Consider the following 21706-nt stretch of genomic DNA (forward strand, 5'->3'; position numbering starts at 1 on the left):
TGTACATTTGCTGTTCCCAGTGTTGCAGTTCCCTTGACTTCCATGTCTCCTCCTCAGAGAGGTCTTCTAATCACCCACCTAGACTAGGATGCTCTGGGAATCCCTTTCACAGTACTAGTTTTTTCTTTCTTTCCAACAGTTGCCACAGTTTGATTTGCTTTTGTTTGTTTGTTTGCATTTCTGGTCTCTCATCTGCCTGCCCACTAGAATGCTAGCTCCGTGATGTCAGGGACCACATCTGCCTTGTTCTCAGCTGAATCTGCAGGCACTTGGCACATGAAAGAGCTCTATAAACATGTAAGAGGCTCTAGTTCCTAAAGCACTGCCTAGAATGTAAAGGGCAATTGGCGAATCTGTTGATTGAGGGACTGGATAAATCTAGAGACTAGATAGCTATGATATGCATAGCCTAATACTCGAAAATGTTCTCCCCTATTAATTAAAACTATTAAGAGTGTTTTCCTCTAGTGAACTGATTGTGGGGTAGGAAGGAAGGGAAGACTTAAATTTTTACTTAATAATTTTTATTTTTCTTATAACTAAATTTAACATGAGATCTACTTTCTTAAATTTTAAAGTATGCAATGTAGTATTGTTAACTATAAGGACAACATTGTACAGCAGATTTATAGAATTTAATCATCTTGCATAACTGAAATTTTATGCCAATTGATTAGCAATTCTCCATTTCTCCCCTCCCCCTGGCCCCTGGCAACCATCATTCTACTCTCTGATTGATTCTGTAAGTTTGATTATTTTAGGTACCTTCATATAAGTGGAATCATGCAGTATTTGTCCTTCTGTGACTAGTTTATTTCACTTAGCATAATGTCTTCAAGGTTTATTTTTGTCTCACATCACAGGATTTCCTTCTTTTAAGGCTGAATAATATTCTATAGTATGTATATACCACATTTTAAAAATCCATTCATCTGTCAAATTCCATCAATAGACCTTTAGATTGTTTCCACGTCTTGGCTATTGGGAATAGTGCTGTAATGGACATTAGTGTGTTAATATCTCTTCTGGATCCTGATTTCAATTCTTTTGGCTAACCAAAAGTAAGATTACATGATCATATGATAGCTATATTATTAATTTGTTGAGGAACCTCCATACTGTTTTACATAGTGGCTGCAACATTTTGCATTCCCACCCATACTATATAAGGGTTCAATTTTCTCCACATCCTCCCCACACTTGTCTTTTGCTTTTTTCATAATAGCCACCCTAACAGGTATGAGGTGATATCTCATTGTGGTTTTGATTTGCATTACGGATTATTAGAGATATTGTTCACCTTTCATATACTTGTTAACCATTTGTATGTCGCCTTTGGAGAAGAGTCCATTCAAGTCTTTTCTCCTATTTTGTAGGTTGCCTTTTCACTCTACTGATTGTTTCCTTTCCTGTGCAAAAACTTTTTAGTTTAATGTAGTCCCATTTTTGCTTTCAGTGCATGGGATTTTGGTGTCATATCCATGAAATCACTGCTGAGACCAATGTCATGAAGATTTTCTCCTATGTTTTCTTCTGGGAATTCTACAGTTTCAGGTCTTCTGTTCAAGTATTCGATCTATTTTGAGTTGATTTTTGTATATGATGTAAGATATGGGTCTAATTTCATTCTTCTGCATGTGGATATACACAGTTTTCCCAACACCATTTATTGAAGAGACTGTCCTTTCCCCATTGTGTATTCTTGGCACCCTTGTTAAAGATCAGTTGATCACATATGTGTGGATTTTTTCCTGGACTCTGTTCTGTTCCATTGGTCTATATGTCTGTCTTTATGCCAGTACCATACTGTTTTAATTACTATTGCTTTATAATATATTTCTAAATCAGCAAGTGTGATACTTCCAACTTTGTTGTTCTTCCTCAAGATTGTTTTGGCTATTTAGGTCTTTCGTAGTTGCAAATGAACTTTATAATTTTTTTCTATTTCAGTGAAAAATGCCACTGGGATTCTGATGGGAATTGCATTGAATTTGTAGATCACTTTTGGTAGTATGGGCATTTTTAACAATATTAAGTCTTTCATGAACAGAGAATGTCTCTCCATTGTGTCTTCTTCAATTTCTTTCATCAGTGTTTTCTGGTTTTCAGTGTACAAATCTTTCACCTCTTAATTAAGTTTATTCCTAAGTGTTTTACTCTTTTTGAGGTTATTGTGAATGGAACTGTTTTCATATAGTTCATTGCTAGTGTATAGAAACACAACTGATTTTTATATATTGATTTTGTATCTTGCAACTTTACTGAATTTGTTTATTAGTTCTAACAGGTTTTTTGGGTGTGTGTTGGGGGAGGTCATTTTTATCATAAGAATTGTTACTTGTAATGTAACTGTCATCCCACTTTTATGAGGTTTCCAGGCTAACAAATCGAGAAAGTTAACCCAAAGCCAAATTTGTCCACAGAGAAAGAAAAAGGGTTTGTTAAATCATTTTCCAAAGGTCCAATGAAAAACATATTGGGAGTACTTTGGGAAAAAGATTAAGTGAAGCATTTGTAGTCATAGAAGGAATAGGTGTTACAGTCTAATCTCAAAATCTTACCCTAAACTGACCACTTGACTTTGTCCCCACCCCCCAATTCTAACTTGATCACTCATTCTAACTTGCTTCTCTAACATGGCCTATCTGCTTGTATTACTAGATATTAGGTTGTCTCTGCCCTGGCAGGAAGCATTTAGAGGTAGAAGTAGCATCAGTTTCAGAGTTATCTGCCTCTGGCTTATGTGTCTGTATTTGTTCTCCATACTTCTAAATAGACTTGACCTCTGACACTTGTGTTGCATTCAGTCCTAGCTACTGCCCTGCTAGGGCTCATGATTCTACTTTAACCTCTAGTTTCTATGTACTTTTTGTTCTAGATTAAGGGCTTTTGATGTGGGGTTCATGGGTCCACCTCAAGGGATCATGATGTCTTTTAAATTGTAGGCAAAATTATTGATATATCTTTATATGTCCATTCTTCTGCTTGGAAGATCCTTAGCTTTCACCACATTCTCCAGAGCCTTGTGATCCCTTGAAGAGTTAAGAATGATTGGTCTATTGAAGACATTATGGTAAGTGAAATACAGCAGTCACAAGATGACAAATATTATATGATTCCACTTACATGAGGTACCTGGAATAGTCAAATTCATCACCACAGAAAGTAGAATGGTGGTTTCCAGGGGTTGAAGGGAAAGAGAAATGGAGAGTTTGTGTTTTGTTTAATGGGTAGAGTTTCTGTTTGTGAAGATGAAAAATTTCTAGAGGTGGTAGTGTTGGCTGCACAGCAATGTAAACATAATTAATGCCACAGAATTATATACTTAAAAGTAGTTAAAATGGTGAATTTTTGTGTTATGTATATTTTACCCCCCTACACACACACACACACACACACACAAAACCAGAATGAATGGCTGATCAATTTAGCCTCAGTATTTCACTTCCAGCTATTACCTTGATCATGTAGGTTATGATTTAGAGTTCTCAAAACAGAATCAAATAAGCAATATGGAATAAGGAATAGAAATTAAATATGGCCTGCCTGATAACTATTACAAACACCTGAATCAAACTTGATCTAATGTTTTAAATCTCCTCTCCTTTATACATATTTTTAAATTTCTAAGATTTCTCTGTAGCCACAGTAAAGGTCAAGTCTTAGAATTAGAATCAAGAGTAAATCCTGCTGTCTGAGAGCTGGGACTATGTCTAGTCATCACCTTTTTGAGACAGTTGTGCTCCAGAATAAGGTCATCTATTTCTCTTCCCCTGCTCAGGACCAGTTCATTCATATTCATATTCATTTATTTTTTCATTCCATCTCTTGTCCATCTTTTTTGAAAGTCCTCCATGTGTCAGGGCCTAAGTGGTAGTTTTCCTGTCTGTGTATGTTCTTCAGAAATCCACTTGACTGGGTTTAACATCTAAGCTGGCCTCTTAAATCCCTTGGAAAGTCTCTTCTAGAATAGAATAGTGCTTAAATCAACATGCACTGAAATTGAACCCAGAAAAATAAAGTGTTGATGAGATAGGATGATAGGGTAATATTTTTTCCTTGATTTATGGACATTGTATAAAGAAAAAGAAACTTTAACCTTATTCAGAATGCTTCCCAAGTATGTTAAATCCCAAGAATTATACTGAATGACAAAAACCACCTTCTTTTAATGCCCCAGGAAGATACACTGCTCAAAATGAGATGGTTTAAGGACACATCACCAAGTTTCTTCCTGTGGCTGTAGTAGGTGACTCTAAAAATCTTTTCAGAAAAAAAAAAACCATCCCGATCCGATTCTTGGGGTAGGACTTTAGAGACTCAATCCATCAGATGTTCTTCTGCCAGAATGGACCAAAGACAATTCTTGAGGGAAGTGCTGACTCAGCTCTAGGACTTCCTGACTTTGCGTTTAGGTGAAGGTGGGATGCCCTACCTCTGAGGTGAAAATCTGTGATCAGCTCCCTAATTTCCATATTAGGAATCAATGTTACTTTATAATGCTTTACTTGGTTGCTGTCTATACCTTGTGGGCCCATACTTAAGTAGCAACTCAGAATAGGAACACTTTAGGCCATCTTCAGAGAACACAGAATCAGCTCCTAATCTTTCAATTGCTAGCTCAGTTAATATTTGTGGAAGATGATTCTAAGGACATACGTCTCTCCCTTCTTCTAGCTATTCTGAGTTCTTTCTATCAAGTTGAGTTATCAAAAACCATTATTGCCTCAGTCTAGCACAGAATTGTTATCACTGAGTTGCTTGTTAATATTATGCTTCTAGATTAAAGTTGCTATAAGAATTACAATTTTTAAAAAATGAGGTCAAAGATATTGTCTAATAAAGCATCCTTGGGATTCAATTTTGGAAAAGCTCTGCTTTGCCCTAGGACCTGGTTTGGTGGGTATAATAAAAAATATATATATGATTACATCTTTTCTTCCCCTTGGCTACTAGGACACTCAGAACTAAATACACACACACACACACACACACACACACACACACACACACACATATACACGTATACATATATAAACAAATAAATTTTAATGTTCTTTCATCACAGTTCTATTGAATTTATTTATACCCTTTATTGTTTATATAAGTGATACAATGTGATCTTTAAAACATTCCTAAATTACCTTGTAGTAATTCCCCACAGATGTTCCCTCTTCGTTTTCAGTGTTTCTAATTTGCCTACAAATTGGATTCTGTCTGGCAACCAAAGTCACAGTGTAGCCAAACCAACAAGAGTATTGACAGTTTTTAATACTCTATTTACAGATTAAGAATTAGATCATCAGTACTGAATGCAATTGTGGCAAATTCCCTCCCCATAAATTTCTTGTGGCTTGAGAATAACCAGGCTAACTGGTCCTGGAAACAATGGGAATGCAACTGGATTTTGGGGTTGCAAATAGTTACACTTCAAGATGCTAGATTGGCAACAGGAACTTCCTGCAAGAGTGACTGCCTAGAATGAGGACTGTTAGTCAGAAGAAAGAACTAACCTTTTAAAGAGCTAGGATATGTTAGCTTTTTGCTATTTACAGTGATACGCTGTAGCTGGCTCTTACCCACTTGTGGGTTCTGGACGGCAGAAGTCCCACCGAGACGGAATGAATTACTCGAGACTCTGTGGAAAAAGTCAAGAGAGCGAGAGAGAGTCGGGAGCCAACTCCACTGAGCCTCTCAAATGCTCCCACATTAATTGTGTATAATCAAAGGAAAAAGTCATTAACAGTTGTGTGATAGTATGCAGGAACTTAGGGAAAGACAGGATGAGATAGAGATTGCAGAATCCACAATGAGTATAAAGGCTTAGTTTATCTCTTTAGGGTAGTCATGGGGAGAGGGGGAACAAGATACATTCTTTAGATATGTTAATTACAAGGCAGACCACCAGATCAGCCAGTTCCTTGTTTTGGGGGTAGCAGACTATCTAACAGCAGGCACGCCCAGTAGTTTATAGCTGAGGGCCTGGGTCGTTGCTTAGAAATGAGCAGAGTGCTATCTAAAACCTCAACTATGCAAGCAAGGCATTGTCTCAGCTTTTTATGGCAAGGAGACAGGAGTGCGGATGCACAGGCACCTGCTTGCAAAGCAGTTACTAAACACATTTGTTCTTCTTAAAGGTGACAGGCGGCTGGGGTCTGTTACAATTTGTTAACCCAGTCATGGGCTCCCACACCCACTCATAAGAGCTAGTTGCTAAAACTTCAGGAGTTTTGTGAGCCAGTGATGGTAGCATAAAATAGGCCATGGGGGAGTACTCATACCATACAAATTAGCAACTGCCACAAATCAGCCCCTCCAGTCAGAGAGCTGATTGTGAGACATTTACCAGTCCACCACTGCTTGTCTGGCTTATCACTCACAACTAGCAATGAGATAAGTATGTCTGTCCTCATTTTATAAATGAGGAAATAGAACCCCCCCACCAAAAAAAGATCTTTAGGCTTTAGGGAGAAATTACGGAGGGGACCAAAAAAATTTGGAAAAGAAAGAAACTGCCAAAGCAGGAATAGGTAATGGTATAGTGCTGACTCAAGGACTATATTCAGAGAAGAAAGATCCTGTTTAGAGTTGAGGCGGGAAGCCCCATAAAAAAACTGGCAGGGCCCCCAAGCAGGGCCACTACTCTCATGCCAGCTCCATCCAGTTCCCTGGCCCAGAGGCTCTATCTCACTTTTTGCCTCTGAAATGGCTTACTTACCCCTAAAATTCTATTGGTTCCCTCAGCTCACTTCTGATTGGTTATTTCCTTCACTCCTGATTGGTTACTTCTCTCACTCCTGATTGGTCTATTTCTACAAAGCTGTTCCTGGTTGGTCAACTTCTGTTATACTTTATTTGCATATGATGTTGGAAAGTGTAAAACTGGCAGCCTATAAAGGCCTGTGTAAACTTACAGACGGGGTCCAGAGCTTGGAGTGTTAACTCCTCTGGGCCCGCTGGCGTAATAAACCTGAGTTCTCCAACTCTCCGAGTGCTACTTGGTCTCTTGCCCGAATCCAGGTTTTTGTCACAACTGAGCTGTAACACCAAGCTGTAACACATTTTTCCACAACAGAAGAAGGCAATGAGCTAATGTAAGGAGACTGCCAAACTGAGGTTCAGAAGGCTGTGAGGACAATTTCAACCAGGAACTATGGGACCAAAAAGAAAAGCCACCAGAGGGGGAGCTCAAGGCGCCTCCACCCTTTTCCAGCTCTACATCTTCCTACCTTGATTGGGGGAATCATATTCAAAAGCAAGAAATTCTACCACCACCACCACCACCCCCCCAACCACACCAAGTCAGAAGGGTTTGTCAAGCTAGAAGGTAAGAATTGGGCCCTATCTTCCAGGAGGCAAAGGTTTAAAAAAAGTTAAAATGTCAACACAAAATAATATATTCCTTTTCATTCAGATGTACTTCCTGGCAGGACTGGAATTGAAAGGGCCCTGGGCTGTTTCCAGAATCCCTGGCCACCTCCCTCCCTTTTGTGGCACCCTACTTTCTCTCCCAGCAGCCAGATGAAAGGCAAGGAGTCTGGCCCCCAAAAAGCCCAAGATGGGCAGCCAATGCCAGTTCAGCTATAGGGCATCCAGGCGAGAGTCAGGTTTGTTGTGAATTTGAATTTGGAGCCAACTAATGATGAAGCATTATTCTGCCAGTCATTGTGCAGTCATGTATTTCCCTCAGGAAACTGGAGGGGAGGGGGAACTGCAGTCTGGGCCATGGTTGATGTAAGCCAGGATCCATGATTCTACCCACTGTTGTCTTCCCAGAGACCAAGGGAGTGAAGAGCTCCAGATAGTTCACAAGTGGCAAAGCCAGAGTTTAAGCCAGGCCTGATTACTACAGGGCCTGTGCTCTCTCCAGGAAGCTCTTTCTGTGACAATGGGCTGGGCCAGGAGACCTTGAAAGAAACTGTTCCACTGGGTCTGAGAGGGGAGTTGAACTTCCTTCCTCACATGCTGATCTATTTTCTGAAAAAGGGAGAAAAGAGTGTGAAGGCAGACAAAAACCCATAGTTTCTTTGAATGATATCTTAAGTGACTAAGTAAGATATGTATATGTCAGTCAATAATTGGAATTTGACTGATGGTAGCTAATTTGGCAATATATGAATAAATTATGATTACAGTAATTCTTGGTCTCCAGGACCAAAATCTGAAATTTGAATAATGAGTAGATCAAGGGGCACCTCTTCTGCCTCTGTTCAAATATTTTATCTTATTCTGGAATAATTAAGAACAAAAGGAATTCGGAGTTGGGATTCAAATTGCCCCCCAGCTCTTCAAGATGTAATGAAAATGATGCTATCATTTTGTTTCCTTGGGACTTCCTGAGTTTCTACTTCCTTAGTGTTTTTATAGAGGAAAACCTTTAGCCAAGACATCTAACTGCTGTTTCTCCTTCTTCTGACATCTGAGAAGCCACCTGCGGCAGATCCTAATGGGTGTCCTACCCAGCAGCCAGCCCCTGTCTTCTGACTTACAGATTCCTGACTTTACCCCATAGAGGAAAGCAATCTGCTCAAGAAGACTCCCCCGTTCCAGGGGAAGAACAATAATTAGTCTAAACCAGCCATGGTAACCCATTCCACTTTATCACAGATTTGTTTAGAGATGTGCATTTTACCAAATTCTGGCCAATGGCATCTGAAAAGATGTTTGGTAGCACTTCTGCAAAGTTGGAAAAAGATGTATGCAAGATAAACTTCCTTCTTTCCTGCACTGGCTTTGCATGTGAAGACATGACGCTTAGAGCAGTAGCTGCCATCTTAGCACCACAAGGCCAAGAAAATAATTGAAAAGCTGATCCCATGTCCTGACATTAAGCTAAAGAACTAACCTTGAACTATCTACATCAAGGCTTATTATCATGTGAGAGAAAAATAAATCCTATTATTTAAACCCTTTTAGGCAAACATTCTGTAATTCACAACAAAAATCATCCTAACCAATATATCACCATTGCACAAACTTACCCCAAAATCCCCTTGGACTGGTGGCAAGAAAATCCCATCGAAGGCACAGTGGGAGTAAGGGCAGTAACTGGTGTTAAAGAGTTGAAGGATGCTTTGCTGGCACTGTTGATAATTCCCAGTGCCTTGGATTATAATTTCATCGAATTGAAGAAACGTCTCAAATTTCCTGGTGCAGGGACTTTCGTACAGATCAGCTAAAACCATTTTCCTCTGGTATCCAGGGTGAAAGCAAGGGTCACTGATGGTTCCATCTGTATTCTGAATGGAAAAATCACGTAAAGGCATCATGTACAAATGCTTTGGGTACAAAAGCACCAGTCTAACTTCATTAATGTGCAGCTATTGAACAACATCCAACCACTCAGCGTGAGCATCTGAGCCCCTGCTCTCCCTTTTTTATGCTTGGGAATAGTCATACTTGTATAACACCCACCAGATGTGGTATCAGATGTAAATGAGTTTTTGCTATTCATAAAAAGCTAATATAGTTGAAGCTGGGCCCAGAAATTCCATTAGTTTGACATATCCCCCAAAGCTTGGTACTAATCGCATAGGTCAGAAGCAGGTTCACAGGGAAAATTCTCAACATTCTCAAAATTCTGAGCCTGGAGTGGTTCTCTGGGAATCTGCCTGTATCCCTGCCCCCATATCCAAGCAAAAAGTCAAAATCTTCAAGAGCTGGAGGTGCCTTAGATCATTTAAGGTGGGAATATCAAAATGATTTTTAACCCACAGCCCAATATGTTCAAGAGAAGAAGAGGGGCTGCTGTGGATAAGAGGCTAAGTGAAGCCTTAAGGCTCACTCGGCATCTCTCAGCAGCCCCTCCTCCCACAGCAGTCATCTTATTGACAGTGCTTCTGAGTACCAGAGAGAGCGCTTTGGAGGAGAGCACGTAACCGGTTGTCCTTCCAGTAAAGACAGGGAACAACTGGATGTGACATCCTTGCTCTATGTTTGACCAGATGTGTTGGTACTCGCATGATTTTGAGTATGTTTAACTTTTCTTGCCTTCAAAATGCAAAAAGTATCTGGGGACAAGTTTTGAAGTGTTGTTCAATAAACTTCGTGTTTTCCCTGAAGTTTTTTTTCTCCTCCTCTCCAGGTTGTTTCTAACAACCCTGTTTTCTGTAGTTCATAGGAAATGGAGATTAAAAAGTGGGAAAGAGCTTGTAAATTACACATATACATACATACACAACAACAACAACAAGAACAATAACAATAACAGTACTCCAGCCTGTAATTTTCATTCTCAACCCCACAGCAGGGAGAAATTATTTCCCAAGAAGGGATCTGAGTCGTGTCCTTGGAGATAGTTCAGTAAACAAACATAGGAGATGGTGTCTGGATGGGACAATTCATAGGGGTTGACCAGATGTAGTTAGATATCCTGCCTGAGAAGGTTTAGAAAGTACAGTACCCAACTTCAGACCAATTACCAAAGTAAGAAGAGAAAAACAGGATGTGGGGGCTGGTGGCACAGATGTGGGAAGGGTGGTCTGGATCCAGTTATACTTACCCTAACGTCCTTGGCTAGTTTCTGCAAAAGAGCTTGATCCTTCCCATAGCACAAGAAGCTGTGTGTGTATACACTGTAGTCCCTGCCATAGAGGCGGAAGTGCAGTGTGTTGTCTGGTGACTCCATCGTTTTGTCTTTGGGCACAAAAGTGATTTGTGTAGAGGCTCCCCCAAGGTCTAAAGCTCCATAGGTTTCCTGAGGTTCACCTCCAGTTGGCTTAGGTTAAACCAACTCGATTTCTGAAAGACAGTACAGTCACCAGTGGTAGAAGTCTCTGGACATCCCCCTTTCTGTACTATTCCTTGGACTCAGGGACCTTCTAAGGCAGAGGAGCAGGAGCATAAGGGTGACACAAAGCTCACGAGAGGTTCCTGAGTCTGCATCAGACCAACAGCAAGAAAAGATGGGCTTCAAAGACATAGCTCAGACTGCAGCAGCTTAGGAGTAGTTCACAACACAAGGTCCAAGGCTGGAAAGACTAAATGCAAATCCCCACTCATTTGCTCATTAGCCATGTGGCCTTTAGCAGAATAATTAACCTTCTCTAGGCCTCAATTTGAGGCTCTAAAATGAGAAAACACCTCATATGCTTATTCTGGAGAGTAAATCAAACTGTACATGAAAAGTGCTTAGCACAGCACAAGACACACAGCAGTAGGCCAATATTAGCTAATCTTATTTTTAATGGTAGACTTTTAATTTTTTTCTATATCTCTGTAAAGATATGGCTTCCTTATTCTCCAATAGTAAGATTTCTTGTAAGAGAATTATAGCTCTGGTGACCCTTGCAAATGTGAGGGTAAATTAATTTGTTCATTTATTCATCATTCATTCTGCCGAGTGATCCAAGTACTGCCTGAGACAGCAGTCGCATTGGCCCCCAGGGAGCCGCCTCCATGGGCACTGTGAGACTATCACCTGAGTGAATCTGCCCAGCAGATAGTTGGTAGTGATCCAGCCGTAGGCGCCCTCCTCTTGGCCAGTGATGATTCTGGCGCCCTGGAAGTCAAAGGGGTAGTTGCTGATGCTGCTTGTCACCACAGCCAGAATCTTGCTTGCCAAATATCCATTCTTCATCCTGCACAAAGAGCTGAGGTTACTGGTTTTGTTTGAATAACCACAACTACCCACTGCAGCCAGAGCTTCCAGCCAGTTCTCCCAGGAAATGAACCATAAACTCACTGGAACAAATGGAAGGATGGAGATCCCCACGCGTGGTGTGTCTGAGGAGCCCGCCTTTTGTGTGAGGCAGAACTACTCTTTTGGCCCCTCTCTGAATCCATATCCTTCCAATCCGTACATACAGTGATCGTCCTAAAATACCATTTTCATTGTTCCCTGGCTCCAAGAAGTTATCAGAGTGATTTTAATTACTGTGGTGGTGGTAGGGGGATATTGTTTGATGTTTGATCACCAAGCCTAGAGCCAATGTGTGCTCAATTAGCCATTGCTGGTGGCTTCAAGCTGTTTACATGGCCAGGCTCTGCTGGAGGTTTTAAATTAGGGTTCTAGTAGACACCAGATGGCAAACATCCTGGGACAGATACCCAACCTCATTTGGCAGCAGACTAGGAAAAAAATTTTTCTCATATTGTGCCTTCAGTTTTGGACCTGAGACCTTGAGACTTAAAGAAGAAATCTTCCAGGGTTGTCATAACGAAGATGCAATACAATTGCTTCCAAGATCTAGGCAATATGATACTGAGAGTCTCTGGGTCGGAAAATGCTGCCTTCCAACTGGCATTAGACCTCTGTCATCTCTCATTTGAATAGCTTCCATACTCTACCGACTGGCCTCCTCATCCCTAGTTTTTCCCCCCTCCAATCCACCTCTCTACCAGTGTCCCCAGTTGTGTTACATCCTTTAATGGCTTCCCATTATCTCCCAGATTAACTCCAATTCCTTCACATGGCCCACAAGGCACTTTGTGATCTGAACCTTGCCTTCTCAGAATCCCACTCAGAATCCTGGCTCTACTACTTACCAGGTGTCTGACCTTTGGTTAGCTAGTTGACATTTGTACACCGCAGCTTCCTTAATCTGATTTGTAATAGTTAATCATGCCTCTTGCTTTGTAGAGTTCTGGTGGTTAAATTAAAGTACAGTGCTAAGAACATAGTATGGGCTCAACAAATACAAGTTGCCCCACTGTTACTGTCGTTATTAGTATTTACTACATGCACCAACATTCCATCTATGCAGAACCATTTATAGTCCTCTGAGCATGCCCTGCTCTCTCACACATCCCTCCTTTGCATACCTATTAGAACACCAGGAAAGCAGCGACCGTGCCTGACACATAACAGATGCCAAACAAACACAGGTTACAGGTGCATGGTGTCTGCTCTGCCTGGGATGCTCTTCCCCTGCCCCCAAGAAGTCCTTCATGATTTGGCTCATCTATCCTCTCCTCTGATGAATCTTCTCGACCTCCTCTCATTCTTGTCAGGCCAAGTGTGCTCCATAGCAGCTCTGAGTCCTCCTCTACTAAAGAACTGGTCACCCTGTATCAAAACTCTGATCTTAGGAGATAAGCCACCTACTTCTATGTCCTGGTAGAGTGTCCACAGTCAATACACACTGAATGAATGAATGAACAAATAATGCCCGCAGGAGTAAATGGTGGCCAGTAAAGATGTGCTGCTTGGTGACGATTTGTGTCTTGGGATATCTGCAAGTCTCCTCTGGCCTTCCTCCTCCCAGATATTGAATGGCTAAAGTTGTAGCCCCAAATCCCAGAGTATATAGGCTCAATCTTTCTCTCTTTGGGTCATCAGCCCCTTAAATTCCCTGTAGGGAGATGAGCAAGAAGGCTTTTTTTTTTTTTTTTTTCATAAACTCCCACCATTACACACACTAAGAGTTTGGGATTTTACCCACTTATTGCGATTTTCTTTTTCCGGTGTGGATATTTAGCATGGTTAAAATTGGGGTGTTGGAGAAGTGTGGCCCTCACCCACAACTTCAGAGGCTCTTGCACTGCCCACCCTCACTGCCAGCCATTCTTGGTCCCCACAGGCTGTTATACCTGAGCAACCGCATGCCTGCCGTGGCTCCCAGGTAAACAGGTGTCTCTGTATGCTGGGGTGCTGGAATCACTACCTTGGCTCTTTCCATGCATGCAGCCAGATAAACATCTATTTCACTTAATTTTTGAGCATGGTTTGCAATTCCGGGACCTGGGGAAAGATGTAGAAGCAGATGAAAACTTTTTCAAAAATATAGGACATATATTCACATTATTAGAGAAAAATACTGATGTTTTCTGAGAAAACGCAAGGAGACAGTTTCTTTTTGTGATATCTATCAGGTTTTTGTACTTAGAGGCGAACTCTGAATCTAGTTCTTGGTAGGATTTATTTTCAAGACCTCAAGCTAGGTCTGTCTGCTGTTCAATAATTTTGCCACTGGATGGCGCAATTTTCACATTCAGTTGCATAACCTTCCTAACTCTCTCAGATTTTAATGGGAATTTAATAGATAACTGTTCTATACAGCTGCTTTTTGATGTTTCTTCCACAAAGTTGTAATAAACAACAGTAATTCCTAGAAGATCTAAAAGGAGAACGATAACATTTAGAACAAAATTAAAACATGCACCAGGCACAGGGGCTTTTACTGAATAGACAAGAACTGCCGCTAACTAGCTATGTAATCACGAGCAGTCCCCTAAAATCGCTGAAGTTTCTTCCTTTGTTAGAAGAAAACAGGAGTAGAATCCATGTCTCCTCAGCAATTTTTCCACTCTGATACCCTGTCTGCCTAGTAAAACTGTCCAGTATTAAAGCAGTTTTAACTGTTGCTATGGAGAGGATTAGAGCCAAGATTCCTTAAGCTTTAGAAGTTAACACTTAACAATTTTGGCTCACCTTCAGATAAACATCTATACTTTCATTGCTTTATAGTGAGGATTTACTTTAATAATAATTATCCAGATATCTTATCTATATCATTCACCAGATTTTATTTATTTATTTAACCATAATGACAAAATCAGCTCTGAGTTATCAGCTGTTTCTTTTTTTTTTTTTTTAACATTTTTTATTGAATCAGCTAACTGTTTCAATTCAAAAAGTCTGGCCTTTGATAAGTGGTGGCTCTCGACTCATCTTTCTATCTAAATATTTGATTACAGCACTCTCTCTCTCTCTTTTGAGGGGGAAAATTACTGCATTTATTGTGCCAAACACACACAGGGTGAGTCTCAGAAGATATCTGCTAGGTTGACACAACAAGAGCTTAAGAATGGAAGGCAGTTAATTAAAGAGAAGCCAATAAAGTGAGGGATTTGGGTTTTAAGAACTGTTTGAAGTTCCCTCTCAGAACTGACAGGGCCAAAGTCTGAGGGCATCAGGCCTGGGTAGAATGACTTGCTCTCTTGGAAACATCTCCTATTTCCTGCTTTCTTGAAAAACTTTAAAAATTAGTGGACCCCACAAGCCACCAAACTAAAAGTAAATTATCTTCTGGGCTCTAGGTTACCTGTCCGACTGAAAATAAACAGTCAGTCCCTAGTTCAAAAGGCCAAGAGAGATAAAGGTCAGGAAAATGACGATGCAGTGTAGTAACATTCAGTGCATGCTGGAGCATTGGATGGGAGGGAGTGGAAAGAGCTGTTGTCAACAACTCTAACTTGTCTTGTGACCTTAAAAGAAAACTAAGTAGGAAAAAAGCAATATATATGGCAGCAACTCAGAGTAGCAAGAAGCCTGGAGTGCAATTAGGAAGCCTAGATTCCTTCTTTTTTTTTTTTTTAACATGGAAGCCTAGATTCTTGTCATGGTTCTGTTCCTACTTGCAAGTCACTAGTCTTTCAGGTTTTTGCTTCCTTTTCTGTAAAACAAGATTTCAATGATCCATAAGGTCCTTTTCCCAGCTCTACGAGTCTACGATTTGCCTGCCTAGACAGAAGCTAAAGGCTTTTGAAAATTTCTTCCAAGTCATAGATTAGAAGACAAAGATTAAGAGCAGCAATTCTCTGGACTTGCAGCATCAACATCACCTGGGAACTTGTTAGAAATGCAAATTCTCAGACCTCATCCCAGACCTACTGAACCAGAAGCTCTGGAGTGGGAGCTTTAACAAACCCTCCCAGTGGTTCTGATGCAGGTGCAAATTTGAGAACCACTGGCTAACACATGGATTTAAAATTGGGCAGATCTTCACATAGCAAAGGAACCCATCGACGAAAGGAAAAAAAAAAACCTACTAAATGGGAGAAAATATTTGCTAATGATGACTGATAAGGTGAAATTAGTGCAATTTGGGCAGATCTCAGTTTGAACCCCAGTTTTATCACTTACTAGCTCAAGTAACCTTAAACTAGTGGTATAACTTCTCTCAACCTCAGTGACTTAATATTATTTTTTTAATGAGCATAATAATAAACTCCTCAAAGGGAGATTGTGAGGATGAAATGTGTGCATGGCACACAGAAGTGTCCTGTTGATGGGAGCTACCATTACTCAATTACTTTAGTTTGTTTATTTTTCAAGGGCTTGATCATTAAGGACTGATTTCAATACTATTTTTATAATGATAATAAAATAACAACAATAGCTGGTCTGCTATGTTCTCACTTGACTTCCTTTTTCTTGTGTGTTTCACTTGCCACATGCCTCTCGTGGTCTCATGCCCACTGTCTCCCCCTCCCTTTTTCTTCATCTTACCTTGTACCTTGCACTCTTCTACCTGACTCACCATCCCTGTGTCATTCTCCTTTTCTGCTGGCCATTGATAGATGTACAAACTCGTGTGAGAAGAGCCCGCATCCAGCACAATCCCAAACTGAGGGCAAAAGAAACCAAGAACTTATCAGCATTACATCATTCTTCTCTATCTTCAGCTTGCAACAGAATGGAGACAAAGATAGTTTTCAAAAACACAAGGAGAAAGTATTTTAATTCATGGTGGGAGTGGGTTGGGGTGGAACGAGTGCCTGGAGTTGTGCTGATCACAAGCTCTACAGAGACACCAATTCCTCTAGAACAGTGGCTCTCAGTGTTGGCTGCACACTAGAAATATCCAGGCCTTGCCCAAGGTAGGGCCTGAGCATCCATATTATTAGAAGCTTCTCAGCTAATTCTAAGTTGCAGCAAGATTCAGAACCATATACTGAAGTTGCTGAGACAATATGGAGGGAAAAGAAAGCCATTAATCTAGCAGTTCCCAAACGTGTGCACACAGGAATCATATTAGAAGCATCTGAAGAGTTTGAAAGGCTACTGATGCCAGTGTCTCACCGCCAGATATGTGATTTAATTGGTCTGGTATGTGGCCTGGGCTTGGGAAGAGAGACATGTGCACATCCATATAAACCACCACCAAGATCAAGATACATAACATTTTCTAGTCCCCAGAAGGTTTCCTGGTCCCCCTCTCAGCCAGTTTCTCCCACAGGTAGCCAGTCTCAGCATCTATCACCATGGATGAGTTCTGCCTGTTTTTAACTGCAATAAGTGGGCTCACACATCCATCCTTGATGCCTCCTTGATGTCTAACTTCTTTCACTCTACAGTGTGTCTCTAAGACTCTAAGATACATTCAGGCTGTATGCATCAGTAGTTTGTCCCTTGTCATTGCTGTAGAGTGTTTCATTATATGCATGCAGTATATTTTTACCCATTCTACTGTTGATGGACATTTGGATTGTTTCCAATTTGGGACTATTGGGAATACAGCTGTCAGGTACATTCGTGGTCATTCTGTGGGCTTAAGTTCCCATTTCTTTCAGGTATTTACCCAGGAGTAGACTGTTGACTGCCCATTTTGATCAATTAATATTCACCTTGGGTTTAATCTGGGGGAAAAAATATGCCATAATTGAATAATAATGTCTGCCACACACTTGTGAGGGGAATATGATGGCTCAGGTACTTTTTATTTGTCATCCCTCCACTAGAAAGAAATATGGAGAAAAGTAAACCAGGGGAAAAAAGAAGAGAAACCAAGGAGGTGCTTCTCAAGTGTGAGTCACACGTTGCTGCTCTTCTGAGCTGCGGCCCTCAGACTGTGGTCTGCCACTTGCTAACGCTTAATTCCACGGTTGATCTACAGATATCCCCTCATGCTCTCTTGTCACCTGGGGATAACCTGAGAACCTCCAGGGAGAAAAAGACGACAAGAACTAGAATTCCACGACCTCCCTGGACCAACGGGGATAGCCAAACATGGAACTTATCGCGGTGTCAAACTTTCTTCCATTTCACCACCAGGGAGGATCGCTGCGCTGCTGCGTGAGGACCCCTGACCTTCCGAAATCTCCGCAGTATTCTCTGCCTCCTTTCGCACAGCGGGGCTTCCCTGTGGTGACTGGCACTCTGCCCTTATAAAGAAAACAGCCTGCATGCTTGCTTTGGGCACAGCAAGGAAGGAAGCTGGACAGACTCCTCCGCAACTCAGCTTGCAGTGAGAGCAAACCATTAAGTGGCTTAAGTGGTGACCGCTGTGGGCAGAGAGGGGTCTAACTGAGGTCCTAGGCCTTTGAACCCGTGGGAAACCTCCCAGGGTGAAGAAAGAGCCTCAGGGGTTACATAGCAGAAAACCCCGCCGTTCCCAAGCAGGCCCCTGAATTCTTCCTGCCAAAAAAATGTTCCAACCACAGAGGCATATGATAAGAGCCAGCGAGGCAGCAGCAGCAAGCAGCCTTTATCTGGAGTCAGGATGTTCTATTCTGTCTACTATGTTGACATGAAAGATACTCTTCCAGTAGAGCAAAGGAACCAGCCTTGCTCCTATCAGCCTTTTTCTCTAAGGCCTTCCACAGTGAGGTGGTTGAGAAACAAAAACTTTTACTACATTTCATTTGGCAAGTGCCTGAGGGGTTGGGGTAGGTAAAGTACTTTATTTTTGTTTTATTATTTTTAAAAATATTTTTAATTGAGTTATAGTCATTTTACAATGTTGTGTCAAATTCCAGTGTAGAGCACAATTTTTCAGTTATACATGAGCATACGTATATTCACTGTCACATTTTTTTTCGCTGTGAGCTACAAGATCTTGTATCTATTTCCTTGTGCTATACAGTATAATCTTGTTTATCTATTCTATATATGCCTGTCAGTATCAACAAATTTTGAAATCCCAGTCTGTCCTTTAACACAGAATTGAGGGCATTTCGCCTTCTGTATACAGTGGACTGCAATGCTACCTGCAATGCTGCAATGCAGACCTGTTGAATTGTACCAAATGTTTTTTGTTTTCTAAAATAGACTGCAGAATAAAAAACTGGCATTGCTTGCTACTTTAGGGACAGATAGAGCTTGATTGTTGGAAAATTCTCAGTTTGAACATTTGTGGAGTTTGCCTTTCATTGTTACAAAACTGTAAGCATATTCACTCATTTTTCATAGCTGGCCCATTTTAGAGCCAGAGATTCATTTCATCTAATCCTCTTATTTTATAGGAGAAACTGTCCAGAGCAGTCTGACTTGCTGAGTGGGTACTAAAGACAGTTATGCCTCACCGGATCCATCTAGAGCCCTGGGGGCCACCAGCTTTGTTCTTTCCCCACACCAGCATTTTCCAAAGCATGTTCCAGAGAGCACTGAGCCTGCAAGGACCTGGGCAAAGAAACCTTCCCAGTAGTTTGGGGAAGGCTGCACATTCTCTCCCCTTCCTGGGCTCACAAACCCACTAGGCTTTGTGACTGCTTCAGGGAAGTCTGAAGGTGGAGAAACTCACTTAACCTCGTTTGAGTCAGCATCCACCAGACTCAGTGACAAGAGAATTTTGTCTTTAATAAAATCTCTATCCTATAGAAATGCTTTGTGAAGTGCTGTGCCTTGCCATGCTATCACCCGTACCCAGTGCTTCTCTGTAGCTCATAGTTCAAAACATTTCTAAAAGCCCGTATACGTATGTCCTTCACATTAAAGAAAAATTAAATATTTGAGTAGTGAGGAAGGGATCTGACATCCTCTTGATATTATTATGTCAATATTACTTTCTCTTTTAAGAGTAATAAAAGTTCACTAAATGGCACCTAGAAAATGAAGGGAAAAGGAAAAAAAAGACATTTAAGATTTCACCAACTAGACATCACTGTTACTTCATTTCCTTCTGGTCTTTTTTAATGCATGGCAGCTTTTAAATGATTGTAATCATACTGTGCATCCAACTTTATCTTGAGCTAGTTTCTGATCATGCACATGATTTTATCAATCATAACTGATTTTCACAAACTATGTTCAGTGAAGAGAAGCACTGGTCTAGAAAGAGGGACAGTAGAAAGGACCTTGCTTCAGTTCATGGAGACACCAACATAGGGGCCTTGGTGAAGACCTGGAGATGTGGGGAGCAACAGACCCTGAGCTCAGGGAGACTGGAAGCCATGTGGAGGTGGGGCAGACCCTCCCTTAGGATGGAAATAATTCTACCTGTGCAAATGTCATAGGTCCAGGCCTCTGAGTAAGTCTCTCTCAAAGTGAAAAGAAAGACAAAACTAGAACATCAGATGACCTCCTTCTATTCCTGGCTCTGCAGAAGTGAGATGTTTGACCCTCTCCTCATTTCAGAAAACACCCACCCTCACACTAGCCTACTCTCAGTTCCCCACCAGCCACAAGGCTTCTGTTCCAGAGCCCTTGCCCAGAAGGCCCTTCACCTGAGATTCCAGCCTTTCCTGACCTTCCCAGACTGGATTCTACCCTCCTAATCCATGTCTCAGAGTGCCTGTATTTTTCCTCTAAAGACAGCACTTATCACAATGTGTAATTACATATTTATGTGGCTATTTGATTAATGTCTGTCTTCCCTATTATACTGTAAGCTATATTAGGGCAGGACTGTTTTGCTTACTATGGTATTTGCAGCAGCCACCATCATGCATCCTGCTAGATGTTAGGTACAAAGAAGGAATTCAACAGACAATTATTGGATCACATGAATGAATAAGGGGGGTTAGAACTATATGGTTCCTAAACTCCTTCCAGTCCTAAAAGATGTTAATATTTACAGTCTGATTTAAAGTAGTGTTGCTAGGGCTGAGTTCCACCCCTCTCCCCCTCAAAGCCCCCAGAAGCCAGGTAACATGGACAACAGTGTGAACTAACTTCTCTTGGTGCCTTCACACAAACTGGTCCTTCAGCATCTTTCTCAAAAGTCCCTGTAGCTTTTAACGGTAACTTAGCACGCTCATCAGTCCGTCTCAGTGAGCCCTTCTGAGTAAACAAAGCTTATCCTTCTGAATGTGTCTCTAGTACCCTATAAACAAGTCAGGGCCCCCAAAGCCACAGCGATTCTGGGAGGGCCTGTAAACAATTAGAGACTATTTTCTTCCTTTCTTTTCTCTTTAGCTGGAGTCACTAGACCTTTCATACAAATGCTGTTTTGTTATTGTTTGTAGTTTTTATTTTTTTTTAATTGTGGTAAAATACACAGAACATGAAATTGACCATTTTAACTATTTTTAAGTGTATAGTTCTGTGGCATTAAGTACATTCATATTGTGTAACCATCACTACCACTCATCTCCGTGTGTTGTTTTTTAAAATCTGATGGAGTAAAAATAAAATAGATATTTTCCAGGAGTATCTGAGGTTGAAAATTGATGCAAATTCTTCTAAACGCTCAATAAAAAAATAAAATTACAAGTGCTTATTTAAGAACAGCACTTCAGTTCCCGGTGAAAAAAGCAGATGCACAGGGGCAGGCCACTACCCTTTAGCAGCGGATGGCAATCCTGGGCGCACCAGCTCAGTGACCACAACACACTAACGGCTAAGGGCCTTTCCAAGAGCTTGTCTCCCCCAAAGCAGTGCTGTCAGCTGGTCTCTGCTGAAGGCTTCTGATGTGCTGGGCACTCTGATCAGCGAGTCAGCAGTGGTCTTCCATTCAGTCCTCACAACCACCCTCCAAGAAGGTACCATCTCCATGTTACACATGACAAAACTGAAGTGCAGAGAGTTTACTTGCCCAAAGTCTCAGAGGTAGAAAACAGCAGACCTGGGCCTGAAATCAAAGCTGTGTGGTCCCTAAGCCAGCATTTCATGGAAGTGGCAGCTCTTAATTAAGGCGTGTGATTTGGGATGGGGTCAGTTTGGTGTCTCTGAGAGAAACATATGGGGTCTGTGTGTACCAGAGTGTGGAATGTTTGTTCTAAAGGAATATCTGACACATCGCTAACTGCCAGCATTCAAGCTGGCAGTAAGGAAGTGTGAACCAAGCAGACCTCAAAGCTACCTCCTCACCTAGGTCCACCAGGA

At 41.3% G+C, this 21706-nt stretch overlaps 1 protein-coding gene across 1 annotated transcript in view; it reads right to left on the bottom strand.

The window, feature by feature from the left end:
- The window catches only part of ENTPD1 (ectonucleoside triphosphate diphosphohydrolase 1), an 83637-nt gene that overhangs the window by 7990 nt on the left and 53941 nt on the right, over nucleotides 1–21706 (bottom strand). Inside the window, 6 exon segments of the mRNA XM_014565764.2 lie at nucleotides 8982–9239; nucleotides 10502–10701; nucleotides 10704–10740; nucleotides 11420–11579; nucleotides 13531–13681; nucleotides 16172–16289. Coding sequence (XP_014421250.2) covers nucleotides 8982–9239; nucleotides 10502–10701; nucleotides 10704–10740; nucleotides 11420–11579; nucleotides 13531–13681; nucleotides 16172–16289 — 924 coding nt within the window.

The sequence above is a fragment of the Camelus ferus genome, chromosome 11, assembly GCF_009834535.1.
Source record: "Camelus ferus isolate YT-003-E chromosome 11, BCGSAC_Cfer_1.0, whole genome shotgun sequence".
Taxonomy (NCBI): Eukaryota; Metazoa; Chordata; class Mammalia; order Artiodactyla; family Camelidae; genus Camelus; species Camelus ferus.